Source organism: Leptopilina heterotoma, unplaced genomic scaffold (genome assembly GCF_015476425.1).
Source record: "Leptopilina heterotoma isolate Lh14 unplaced genomic scaffold, ASM1547642v1 Lhet_123, whole genome shotgun sequence".
Classification (NCBI taxonomy): Eukaryota; Metazoa; Arthropoda; class Insecta; order Hymenoptera; family Figitidae; genus Leptopilina; species Leptopilina heterotoma.
Genome location: NW_025110842.1, coordinates 4,392,381 through 4,404,951, shown reverse-complemented (window position 1 = coordinate 4,404,951; position 12,571 = coordinate 4,392,381). Strand labels below are relative to the sequence as shown.

At 18.8% G+C, this 12,571-nt stretch overlaps 1 protein-coding gene across 3 annotated transcripts in view; it reads left to right on the top strand.

The window, feature by feature from the left end:
- The window catches only part of LOC122512689 (telomerase-binding protein EST1A-like), a 143,594-nt gene that overhangs the window by 91,358 nt on the left and 39,665 nt on the right, over nt 1-12,571 (top strand). For 2 of the 3 annotated variants that reach the window (XM_043628680.1, XM_043628679.1), the window contains exons 21-23: nt 6,087-6,190; nt 8,156-8,329; nt 9,188-9,394. In XM_043628680.1, coding sequence (XP_043484615.1) covers nt 6,087-6,190; nt 8,156-8,329; nt 9,188-9,394 — 485 coding nt within the window. The remainder of the gene's footprint in view (nt 1-6,086; nt 6,191-8,155; nt 8,330-9,187; nt 9,395-12,571) is intronic. The other variant, XM_043628681.1, reaches the window with a different exon arrangement.

The following is a 12,571-nucleotide window of genomic DNA, read 5'->3' as shown; positions in this document are numbered from 1 at the left end:
TCATAAATATCCTCGATGTTGGTTTTTGTTTTTTGGTTTCTTTTTTAAAATATTTAAATATATATTATGCTTCATTCCTTAGAGTTCATAATGGAATTTCTTGATTTTTTTTTGATAATTTAATTCCTTATTAATTTTTGTTAATTTTTTTATTCATTAGAATATTGATACAATTTTTTTTTGTATTTTTCGATTTTTCCTTTTTGCAATGCTCACTTTTCTATAATTTTTACTTTTTGTAATTTTTACCTTTCTTAATTTTTACTTTTTTCTAACTTTTTTTTAGTTTTTATTTGTTTTCAATTTTTATTTTTACTTTTTGCTTTTTGTAATTTTTACCATTTTCTATTTTTTACCTTTCTATAATTTTTCTTTTTCTATTTATTACCTTTCCGTAATTTTTACTTTTTGTAATTATTACGTTTCTATATTTTTTACTTTCTTTAGTAGTTACTTCTTTTAGTTTTTATTTGTTTTTAATTTGTTTTTTCTAATTTTTCCTTTTTTGTAATTCTTACAAGTTTATAATTTTTTTTAATTTTTACCTTTCAATAATTTTTACTTTCTTATAACTTCTTTTAGTTTTTCATTTTTTTCAACTTCAATTTTTACTTCTTGTTTTTTTTGTAATTTTTACCACTTTCTTATTTTTTCCTATTTATAATTTTTCTTTTTTTGTAATTTTTACCTTTTCCTCTTTTTTACCTTTCTGTAATTTTCACTTTTTGTAATTATTACCTTTCTATACTTTTTATTTTCCTTACTTGTTACTTCTTTTAATTTTTATTTATTGTTTTTAATATTTATTTGTAATTTTCAATTTTTTTGTAATTTTTACCTTTTGTATAATTTTTTCTTTCGTATAATTTTTACTTTTTGTAATTTATTTTTATCTTTTTGAAATTCTTACCTTTCTATACTTTTTACTTTCTTTACTTGTACTTCTTTTAGTTTTTCTTTACTATTTCAATTTTAAAATTTTTTCTTAATTTTACTTTTTGTCATTCTTACCTGTATATAATTTTTACTTTTTGTAATTTTTACATTCTGCAATTAATACCTTTCTATATTTTTTGCTTTCTTTAGTAGTTACTTCTTTTAGTTTCTTTTCTTTTCAATTTGTTTTTTTAATTTTTACTTTTTTGTAATTTTTACCTTTCAATAATTTTTATTTTTTTGTAACTTCATTTACTTGTTATTTGTTCTCAATTTTTATTTTTACTTTTTGCTATTTGTAATTTTTACCTCTTTCTATTTTTTACCTCTCTATAATTTTACTTTTTTTGTAATTTTTACCTTTTCCTATTTTTTTACCCTTCTGTAATTTTTATTTTTCTATATTTTTTATTTTCTTTACTTATTACTTATTTTAGTTTATATTTATTGTTTTTAATTTTTATATGTAATTTTCAACTTTTTCGTAATTTTTACCTTTTGTATAATTTTTACTTTTTGTAATTTTTATTTTTTTTGTAATTCATACCTTTTTATAGTTTCTTAGTTTCTTTATTTGTTACTTTTTTTAGTTTTTATTTATTACTTTCAATTTTTTAATTTTTCTAAATTTTACTTTTGGTAATTCTTACCTGTATATAATTTTTACTTTTTGTAATTATTTCCTTTCTATATTTTTTACTTACTTTACTAGTTACTTCTATAAGTTTTTATTTATTGTTTTCAATTTTACTTTAATTTTTACTTTTTTGTAATTCTTGCAAATTTATAATTTATAATTTTTGTAATTTTTACATTTTGTATAATTTTAAATTTTTGTAATTTTTACTTTTTTCAATTTTTTCCTATTAATTTCAATGTAAAAATTACAAAAATGAAGATTGGAAGAAAGTAAAAATAAATAAAAGTACAAAATTAATTAACTTTAAAATTAAAAGAAGTAAAAATTTCTAAAGAGGAAAATTAAAAAAAGTAAAAATTTCTAAACGTTAAAATTACAAAATGGAAAATTAAAAGAAAGTAAAAATTACTAAACGTAAAAATTGAAAGAAGTCAAATTTTCATAAAGAAATTAAAAATTTCCTGAAGAATAAAGTGAAAGAAATAAAAATTAAAAGTAAGTAAAAATTACTAAATATAAAAATAAAGAGAAATAAAAATTATAAAAATAAAAATTTCAAAAAGGAAAAATTAAAAGGAGTAAAAATTAAAAGAAAGTAAAGATTACAAAGAGTAAAAATTGAAAGAAGATAAATTTTTAAAGTAAAAATTACAGAAAGGAGATTTAAATAAATGTAAAAATTAAAAGAAGTAAAAAAAAGTAAATTTTAAAATTTTTTATTCAGAAATTTTTACTTCTTTAAGTTTTTGTTTATTGTTTTCAATTTGTTTTTTTTTAATTTTTACTTTTTTTGTAATTCTTACAAGTTTATAATTTTTAATTTTTGTAATTTTCACCTTTGATTAATTTTCGCCTTCTTTATTTGTTACTTCTTTTAGTTTTTATTTATTGTATAAAATTTGTTTTTTTTTAATTTTTTAAAAATTTTACTTTTTTGTAATTCTTACCTTTTACTTATAATTTTTACTTTTTGTTATTTTTATCTTCTTGTGATAATTAGCTTTCTATATTTTTTATTTTTTACTTCTTTTAGTTTTTATTTATTGTTTTCAATTTGTTTTTTTAGTTTTTTTAAAATTTTTACTTTTGTATAATTCTTACCTGTCTGTAATTTTACTTTTTACATTTTTTATCTTTTTGTAATTTTTACTTTTTTATTTGTTACTTTTTTCAGTTTTCTTTTATTGTTATCAATTTATTCTTTTAGTTTTTCCATTTTGTAATTAACATATTTTTGTAATTTTTACCTTGTGTATAATTTTTAATTTTTGTAATTTTTATATTTTCTGTAATTTTTACCTTTGAATATTGTTTATATTTTTTACTTGTTACTACCTTTAGTTTTTTATTTATTGTTTTCAATTTTTTTCAATTTTTTTAATTTTTACTTTTTTCTATTTCTTTTTAATTTTTAATTTTTACTTTTTTGAATTTCTTACCTGTCTATAATTTTTAAATTTTGTAATTTTTACTTTTCTATAATTTTTCCTTTATTCGTTACTTCTCTTAGTTTTTATTTATTGTAAAAGGAATTTATTATCGATGATATTCGAATAAAAAAATTGAAAAAGTACATTAAAAAAAAAAAAAAAAAAAAAAAAAAAAAAAAAATTCCTTTTTTTTTAATTTTATTTAAAAAAATTAGAAAAGAATAATAAAACCATAATGCATTGTGTTTAGTCTTCCTGGAATTCGAGAACAAGGTGATTTTGCTACAAAAAAGATTTATAAAGTAAAAGGAAAAAAATTATTGAAAAGTGGAGCAGAATTTTTTCTATTTCATTTTTTTTTCTATAAATAATAATAATGTCTTTTTATATTTTCAATTACATTTTACGAATGAAATTTCATGCACACATATGCTTGTATATGTGTATATCTATATATAAATGTATTGTAAACTCTTTGAAGCAATATCCAATTTATCTATTGTGACTCGATCGTAAAGTGAATTCAGCAACAAATTGACATTACGGTACACGTTGTCGCATTTACCGTTAGTGTCTCAGATCCTTTCCGAAACGTAGTTTAACAGACGAAATTCTTGTTTTATTTCCAACTTCACTGTCGACTGCTCCAAATTCCTCTTTTTTTCTCTCCTTTTCTTTTCGACTCTTTTCTTCTCCTTTTTTTCTCCTTTTTTTCTTTTCAAAAAAACTACAGACAGATTTAAAATTTTAAATTATTTGGTGAGACGCTCTTTTGAAAAAATGAAGATTTGGATTTTTTTTTATTCTGTAAATACACACGTGCGGCAAAATTTTATTTAATTAAAAAAAATATTTATAATTTTATTATTATTGTTTTTAGTTTCATTTAATTTTCATTTTTGTAATTTTTACTTGTTTCAATTTTTATTTTTAGTACTTTTTTACTTTATTTTAATTTTTGCTTTTAGTAATTTTTACAATTATTTAATTTTACTTTCCTTATTTTAACTTTCTTTTATTTTTTACTTCTTTCAATTTTTACTTTCATTTCATTTTTTTTCTTGAAATTTTTACTTCTTTTAATTTTTACGTTTCAAAATTTGTAATTCTTTGAATTTTAACTTTATAATAAATATAATTTTTGCTTTCTTTTAATTTTTACTTCTTTCAATTTTTATTTTTAGTCATTTTCACTTTCTTTTAAATTTTACTTTCCTTAATTTTTACTTTTAGTTATTTTTACATTCGTTTCGTTTTCCTTCTTCTAATTTTTTACTCCTTTCAATTTTTACTTTAATTTAATATTCCTTATGGTAATTTTTATTTCTTTCAATTTTTACTTTCAGTAATTTTTACGTTCTTTTCATTTTTACTTCTTGAAATTTTTTTTGAAATTTTAATTTTTTTCAAATTTTACCTTTAGAAATTTTTACTTCTTTCAATTTTTTCTCTTAGAAATTTTCACTTTCTTTAATTTATTTTCTTCTAATTTTTAATTCTTTTAATTTTTATTTTCTCTTTTAGTAATTTTTATTTCTTTCAATTTTTACTTTCTTTCAATTTTCTTTTTTGTAATTTTTAATTATTTCCATTTTTACATTATTATTTAATTTTTCATTTGATAAATTTTTCTTCTATTAATTTTTACATTTAGTAAGTTTACTTTCCGTATTTTTACTTACTTTTATTTTTTACTTCTTTCAATTTTTACTTTCATTTAATTTTTTTTTTGAAATTTTTACTTCTTTCAATTTTTGCTCTTAGAAAATTTTTACTTTCATTAATTTTCCTTTTTGAGATTTTTACGTTTAGAAATTTCTACTTTTCGTTTTTGCAATGTTTACTTCTTTCAATTTTTAAGATCAAAAATTTTTACTTTTAGTAATTTTTACTCTCTTTTAATTTTTATTTTTGAAATTTTTGCTTTGAAACTGAAAAGAAAAAATTAAAAGAAGTAAAAATTACTAAAAAATAAGAACTAAATGAAAGTAAAAATTAGAAGAAGAAAAATTAAATGAATGTAAAAATTACTAAAAGTAAATACTAGAAGAAAGTAAAAGTTACTAAAAATAAAAATTGTTAGAAGTAAAAATTACATAAAAAGAAAATTAAATGAAAGTAAAAATTACTAAAAGTAAAAATTACTAAAAATAACAATTGAAAGATGTAAAAATTACTAAAAATAATAATTGTAAGAAGTAAAAATTACAAAAATGATAATTAATTGAAAGTAAAAATTACAAAAAGAAAAATTAAACGATTGTAAAAAACACTAAAAGTAAAAATTAACAGAAAGTAAAAATTACTAAAAATAACAATTGAAAGATGTAAAAATTACTAAAAAAAATAATTGAAAGAAGTAAAAATTATAAAAATGAAAATTAAATGAAAGTAAAAATTAAAATAAAGTAAAAATTGAAAGAACTAGAAATTAAGAGAACGAAGTTAATTGCTGAAAGTAAAAATGAAGGAAAGTAAAAACTAAAAATTAATAGAAGTAAAAATTACAAGAAGAAAAATTTAATGAAAATAAAAATTAAAAAAAGTTAAAAAATACAAAAGTAAAAATTACACAAAATTAAAATAATAACCAGAGAAAAAATAAATAAAATAGTGTAAGAATAAAAAAGGTAAAAATTTAAAAAACAAAATAAATCCAATAAATACAAAATAAATAAATAAAAAAAAAGAAAATCTAAAGGTGTTTTTGTTTACGATATTCCGTTGATGGCGATGATGATGATGATGATGGCCAAAAAAATTTGCATAAATTCTCGAATGTATCATTTTTTATGGGAGAGAAAATGTCGGTTTAATTTTAGTACCAACATCTCATTAATATGAAATATATATATTGTACCTACGAAAAGAGTCTTCTCTCTCATTTGCATTATAATAAGCTGAATCATTTTTATTACTTTTCTGTGTCTAACGAGCGAAACATTATCATAATTTTCAAAAAGTTCCTCTTTTTTTTCTTCCTATATATATGCTGTTATAATAAATTTTGCCAATATGTATACATATACACATTAATAGCTAAAAAATAATTTTTTTTTCTCTTTTCTGTTTTTTTACAGATCTAGAACTAGTAAAACTTCCGGAGGACACAACACTAGCTGGTTTCACGCCTTTAATGTCTAATCCACAGGACGCGTTCTTCACACAAAAAACGGAAGATATGGTGGGAAGAAAATTATTAATACAATTTTTTTTCCTTATTAATTAAAAAAAAAAAATTTAAATTTAAATTAAAAAAAATTTTTTTAATATTTAATTTAGAAAATAATTATTTTTAGAAAATAACTAAATTTTGTTTTAATTTTTTTTTTACATTAATTTAAAATAATTTGTTATTTTTTAAATATTCAAAATTAATTTAAAATAATTTTTGAAAAAATAACTGAAACTAATTTTAATTAATCTTTAACTTAAATTGAATTAACTAAAAATAGAGGTCCTACTTTTAGTAATAATTATTTTAAGTTTATTAAAAAAATTGAAAAACTATTACAGTTTTTTATTAAACGATTCTTCTAATTTTTTAACTTTTTATCTTTAAAAAATATTTTAAATCATAAATTTCAAGAATTTCTCGTTAAATATTTTTTTGGTAAAAATGTGTTTGTATTTTAAATTTTAGTCGACGGAAAAATTTTTATTTACCCAATTTTAGTAATTTTTGTTTTTACTATATTTTACTAAAAATTTAGTATAAAAAATTTGATAGCTATAAACTAATTTCTTTTCTAAATTTTAGTAATTTTTACTTTCAGTAAAAAAATATTTTTTAAAAATGAAGTTAAAAATTAAGTTAAAAATTTAGTTTAAAAAATTGTAAAGTAATAAATTTCAAAAAAAAAAATTTCAAAATGAAAAAAAATTGAAAGAAGTAAAAATTAAAAATAGTAAAAAGTAATAAAAGTAAAAATTACTAAAATTTTTTTCTAATTTTTACTTCTGTCAATTTTTATTTTAGGTAATTTTTACTCTCTCTTAATTTTTAATTTTCGTAATTTTTACATTCATTTAATTTTTCGTCTTTCTAATTTTTCCTTTTTTCAATTTTTTACTTTCATTTAGTTTTCATTTTTATAATTTTTATTCCTTCAATTTTTAATTTTAGTAATTTTAGCTTTCTTTTCATTTTTAGTTCTTTCAATTTTTTCTTTTCAATTTCAAAATAAAAATTCCAAGAAAAAAAGAAATTGAAGAGAATAAAAATGAAGTGAAAAATAAAATTTACTTAGAGTAAAAATTTAAGGACGTAAAAATTTTTAAACGTAATAATTACAAAAAAAGAAATTTAAAAGAAAGTAAAAATTAAAGGAAGTAAGAATCTAAAGAATAAAAATGGAAATAAATAAAAATTAAAAGAATGTAAAAATTTTTGAAGGTAAAAATTGAAAATTTACTATTATTATTACTTTCAATTTTTACCTTCAGAAATTTTTACTTTCTTTTATTCTTTTTTGTAATTTTTAAGTTTAGAAATTTTTATTTTTTTCAATTTCTACTTCTTTTAATTTTTTCTTCTTTCAATTTTTAAGTTCAATAATTTTTACTTTCAGTAATATTTACTCTCTTTTAATTTTCCTTTTTGTAATTTTTACATTGAAATTGAAAAGAAAAAAATTGAAAGAAGTAAAAATTACTAAAAGTAAAAATTGAATCAAGTAAAAATTACTAAAAGTAAAAATTGAATGAAGTGAAAATTACAGAAGAAAATTAATAGAAGGTAAAAATTTCAAAATGAAAAATAAAATTTACTAATTGAGTAAAAATTTAAAAATGTAAACATTTTTAAAAGTTAAAAATTACTAAATGTAAAAATTAAGAGAAACAAAAATTACAAAAAGAAAAATTTAAAAATAATAAAGTTTACTAACAGTAAAAATTTATGAAAGTAAAAATTTCAAAAAGTAAAAATTACTAAATGTAAAAATTAAGAAAAACAAAAATTACAAAACGGAAGAAGTTGAAGAAAAACAAAAATTACTAAGAATAAAATTTTAGCATAAAAAATTTGAAAATCAAATTTCAGTGAGGAAATTATTATTTTCCAAAAATAGAATTAAATTTACAAATTTGAAAGTAAGAAAAAAATAAATTAATTGTTTTTCGAATTTTTTTCTTCTTTTTTTTTTAGGAAGTGGTTCAGGTTTGTTTGAGGATAAGCAAGATTCTCTTCTTCGGTCAAGTATTTCTCTGCGGCCTTGAGACGCCGGTACTAAAGTTACAGAAAAGCGAAACGGGTATCAGCGAATACGTTTCAGTAGTCGAAGCATCCAGTGCAAGTTCTCCAAGTTCTCCACCGGTACAGGTATTGCTTTTCTCTCTCTCTCTCTCTCTCTCTCTCTCTCTTGCTTATTTTTTTTCTTTTTTATTCTCAAAGCGATAAAATCTACTGCTGCTTTTTTCCCCTCTTTCCTTCTCTTCTCTCCTTTTCTGAAAATATATTCAATCTTTTTTTGCTGTATTAAAAAAAAAAATATATATTAACAGCAATTTTTTTTTTTTTTTTTTTTTTTATAAAGTAAATATTTAAATTAAGAAAGAAGTAAACTTTTAAGATAAAATAAAAATAAACTTTTAGCAAAAATAAATTTAGAAAATAGGTGGCGTTAGTGTTTTTATTTTAAAAAATAGTGGGGGTCCAACCCTGACTAGGGTCCCTAACTAATTTTATTCTTTTTTCGTAAAGTAAATTGAAATTTTTGTTAATTTGGAATTTAGTAATTTAGTATTTCTTTGTAATTTAGAAAATAGGTGGCGCTAGTATTTTTATTTTAAAAACAGTAGGGTCCAACCTTGACTATGTTCCCATATTTTTTTTTTTTTTGCATAAGTAACAAGTAAATTCAGATTTAGAGAGAAACGAACATTTAAAGTAAAGCAAAACTTCTACCAAACGGTAATTTAAAAAATATTGTAAAAAAAGTATAAATGAAAAAAAGTATAAATAAAAAAAAATAAATTAAATATTGGAAAAAATTTTTAAAAAATAATAAAATTGTAAAACAGCGAGTAAAAAATAGCGGCCTATTCACCTAAGGCCCAATTGGTCCCATTGTAGTAAAAATTAACAGTTACTGCCAATTTTTTTTTTTTTTTTTTTTTTTTTTTTTTTTTTTAATAAGTAATTTTGCTTAATTTTTTTCTTCTCTTTTTTCTGAATCAGAGTGACTCGGAATTATTGGTGGAAAGCTACAGTGAAGATGATGAAGATTCGCCAGCGACCTTGAGAAGATTGTCTTCGTCCGGAGAGATTCCGAGCGACACACTGACTTCACAGACTCCAGTAAGTGAGATTAGATCGTTGATCGAGAGAAAGGAAGAACTTGAGAGGCGTCAGAAGAAACAAGATCATCATCGACAGCGAGTTCAAGTAAGAACACCCTTTTTCTTCATTCATTGAATATTATATCAATTCTCTTCTTCCCCCCCCTTCCACTTTATTGCATTTTATTTCTAAAAAATAAAGAAATGAAATTTTTTTTTTACTTCAAAATGTTAAAAATATTTTTTTCCGTAACGAAAAAAGTCAATTTTTAACTAAAAACAATTTTAAGACTTGTTTAGACTTATAAATAAACAAATTTTATTTTTTAAGTTAAAATAATTTTAATATTAAAAAAAAAAAAATTTTATTCTTTTTCATTAAAGAAAATTTTATTTTTTAACTAATAAACTTTTTTAGAATTTCAAAAGCTTAAAGATATTTTTTTCGATTCAAAAAATTTTAATTTTGGACTCTAAAAATAGAGTTATGATTAAAAAAAAAAAGATTATTAAAAATATTTTTTTCGGTATATTTTTATACTAAAAACCTTTATCAGATTTTTTTAAGATTAAAAATATATTTTTTTTTAAAGTTAAAAAAAATTGAATTTTTTAAATAAAAATAATATTATTTATTAGAAAAAAAAGTAAAAATTTTCTTTTTCGGTATATTTTTGAACTAATATTTTTTTTATTTTCGGTGCTGGACAAGTTTAGTAAATTATGGACAAATAAAGGACAAATTCAGTAAATTTAGTAAATTTTAATAAATTTAGTAAATTTTAATAAATTTAGTAAATTTTAATAAATTTAGTAAATTTTAATAGATTTAGTAAATTTTGATAAATTTTGAACAAATTTTGTAAATTTTTGTAAATTTTAGACGAATTTAGTAAATTTTGGAAATGTTTTATTAAATTCTAATAAATTTTGGATAAATTTAGCAAATTTTAGTAAATTTTGGACAAAAGTAAAAATTAAAAAATTTTAGAAATGATTTAGTAAATTTTAATAAATTTTGCACAAATTTAATAAATTTTAGTAAATTTTGGACAAATTTAGTAAATTAGTAAATTTTAGTTAATTTTCGAAATGATTTAGTAAATTTTAATCAATTTTTGACAAATTTAGCTAATTTTAGAGAAATTTAGTAAAAATTAAAAAATTTTAGAAATTATTTTAGTAAATTTTGTACAAGTTTAGTAAATTTACAAAATGATTTAGTAAATATTAGTAAATTTTTGACAAATTTTGTAAATTTTTGTTTATTTTTTGGAAATTTTTTAGTAAATTCTAATAAATTTTGGATAAATTTAGCAAAGTTTAGTAAATTTTGGACAAAAGTAAAAATTTAAAAATTTTAGAAATAATTTAGTAAGTTTTAATAAATTTTAGACAAATTTAATAAATTTTAGTAAATTTTGGACAAGTTTAGTTAATTTTGGAAATGATTCAGTAAGTTTTATTAAATTTTTGACAATTTTAGTAAATTTTGGAAATGATTTAGTTAAATTTTGAAAAATTAAGGACAAATTTTGTAAATGCTGGACAAGTTTAGTAGATTTTAGAAAATTTTGGACAAGTATTTGTTACATTTTTAATTAGTTTGATAAATATGTTTTTAAAGTTTCTTTAGAAAAAATTTCTTCTTTTTTTTAATAAATAATTTAATAACTTTTTTTAATTTTCGCGCAATTTTTCAAAATATAAAGCAAAATATAAAAAAAAGAAAAGAAAGTTCAAAGTCAAGAATCTTGTGTTTCGCTTTTTAATGAAGAAAAATGTTTTTTCTTTTAAATTTATAGTGACTATAAATATTTTTTAAAAATAAAATAATAAAATAAAATGTCCACAAGATAATTAAAAAAATGCATGTGTGACTTTAAGAAAGAAATTGTGCATTCAAGAAATAGTCATTAGGGGGAAGATTTTTTTTTTTTTTTTTGGTTTATAAAAGTTGCGAAAAAAAGGAAAAGTCTTTCTTTTTTTTTGGGAGGGAAATAATTTTTGTTAAACAAGTGCCGTCCTTTTATATTTTGCGCTAATGACTACGAAATAAGATTCTGCGTCTTGTAACAATCAGCAAGAGGGATAATTAAAAGAGGGGGGGGGGGGCGATTATCTTTTATGACCGCCAGTAAATACTGCTCGCAAGTGCAGGCTAAAATTAAAAATAAAAACTATATATATATAAATGAAAATAAAAAAAAAATTATTTTCTTCGCGTGAGACTCTCAACCAACCAACAACAACGTCTAATTACCCTTTAAATAATTATATTTTCTCTTATCACTGACTCCGTCAATGTTTAACTTGAAAATCTTACCTTGACAATTTCATTACAAAAATATAAATAAATAAAACGATAATTAAATAGAAAAATAACTAAATAAAGAAATAAATATATATAGAAAAATAATTAAATAAGAAAAAAATAAATAGAAAAGTATTTAAATAAAAAAATAATTGAGTAAAGAAATAAATATGTAAATAAATAATTGAATAAAAAAAAACAATTAAATATATTAAAATAATAAAGAAATAATAAATAATTATAAGGTTTTCTACAAACATTTATCTCAACATAAATAAATTAAACTTTAAAATATGTTTATTTATTTATTTATTAAAGTAGTAAAAATTAAGTTATTTTAAACTAAAATATGTTCAAATATTTAATTAGAATGGTAATTTTTTTACAATAATATTATATGAGAAGAAATTTTGTACCAATAGAAGACTAAACTGAAAGTCTTTTCTTATTAAAATTTGTATTAAAAAATATATTTAATTAGGACTAAATTTTAGTAATTTTTACTAAAATTTAAGTAAGAAAATTTTTTACTTCCAAAAACCAGTTGGGTCAAAATTAGTGAAACCGGCCACTTGAAAAATTTTTGTCCCCGAATTTAAAGTTATCTATGGTTTTTGATAGATATATGAGTAAACTTTTACCCGCTAAAATATTTTTCAAAAATTTTATTTATTTTGAAAGTTATCAGGTGTTAAACTTTTAGGTTACTTTTTATTCTTTTCATTATTACTCCGAAACGAATGAAGATAATTTCAATTTTTTTTTTGGAAATTAAAGCTAAAAGTCTGTAGTTTAAAGTGCAACTGAAAAAATTGCTGTATAATAAAAATTTCTAATTGTTATTAACAATTATTTTAAACAATTGCGATTTAAAGTATGTTCTCAATGTCGGAAAAAAATCAAACTATACTCATGTGATGCGCAAAACTCTAACGAGTAAATTAAAAAAAAAAAAAGTGAGTAACCTCT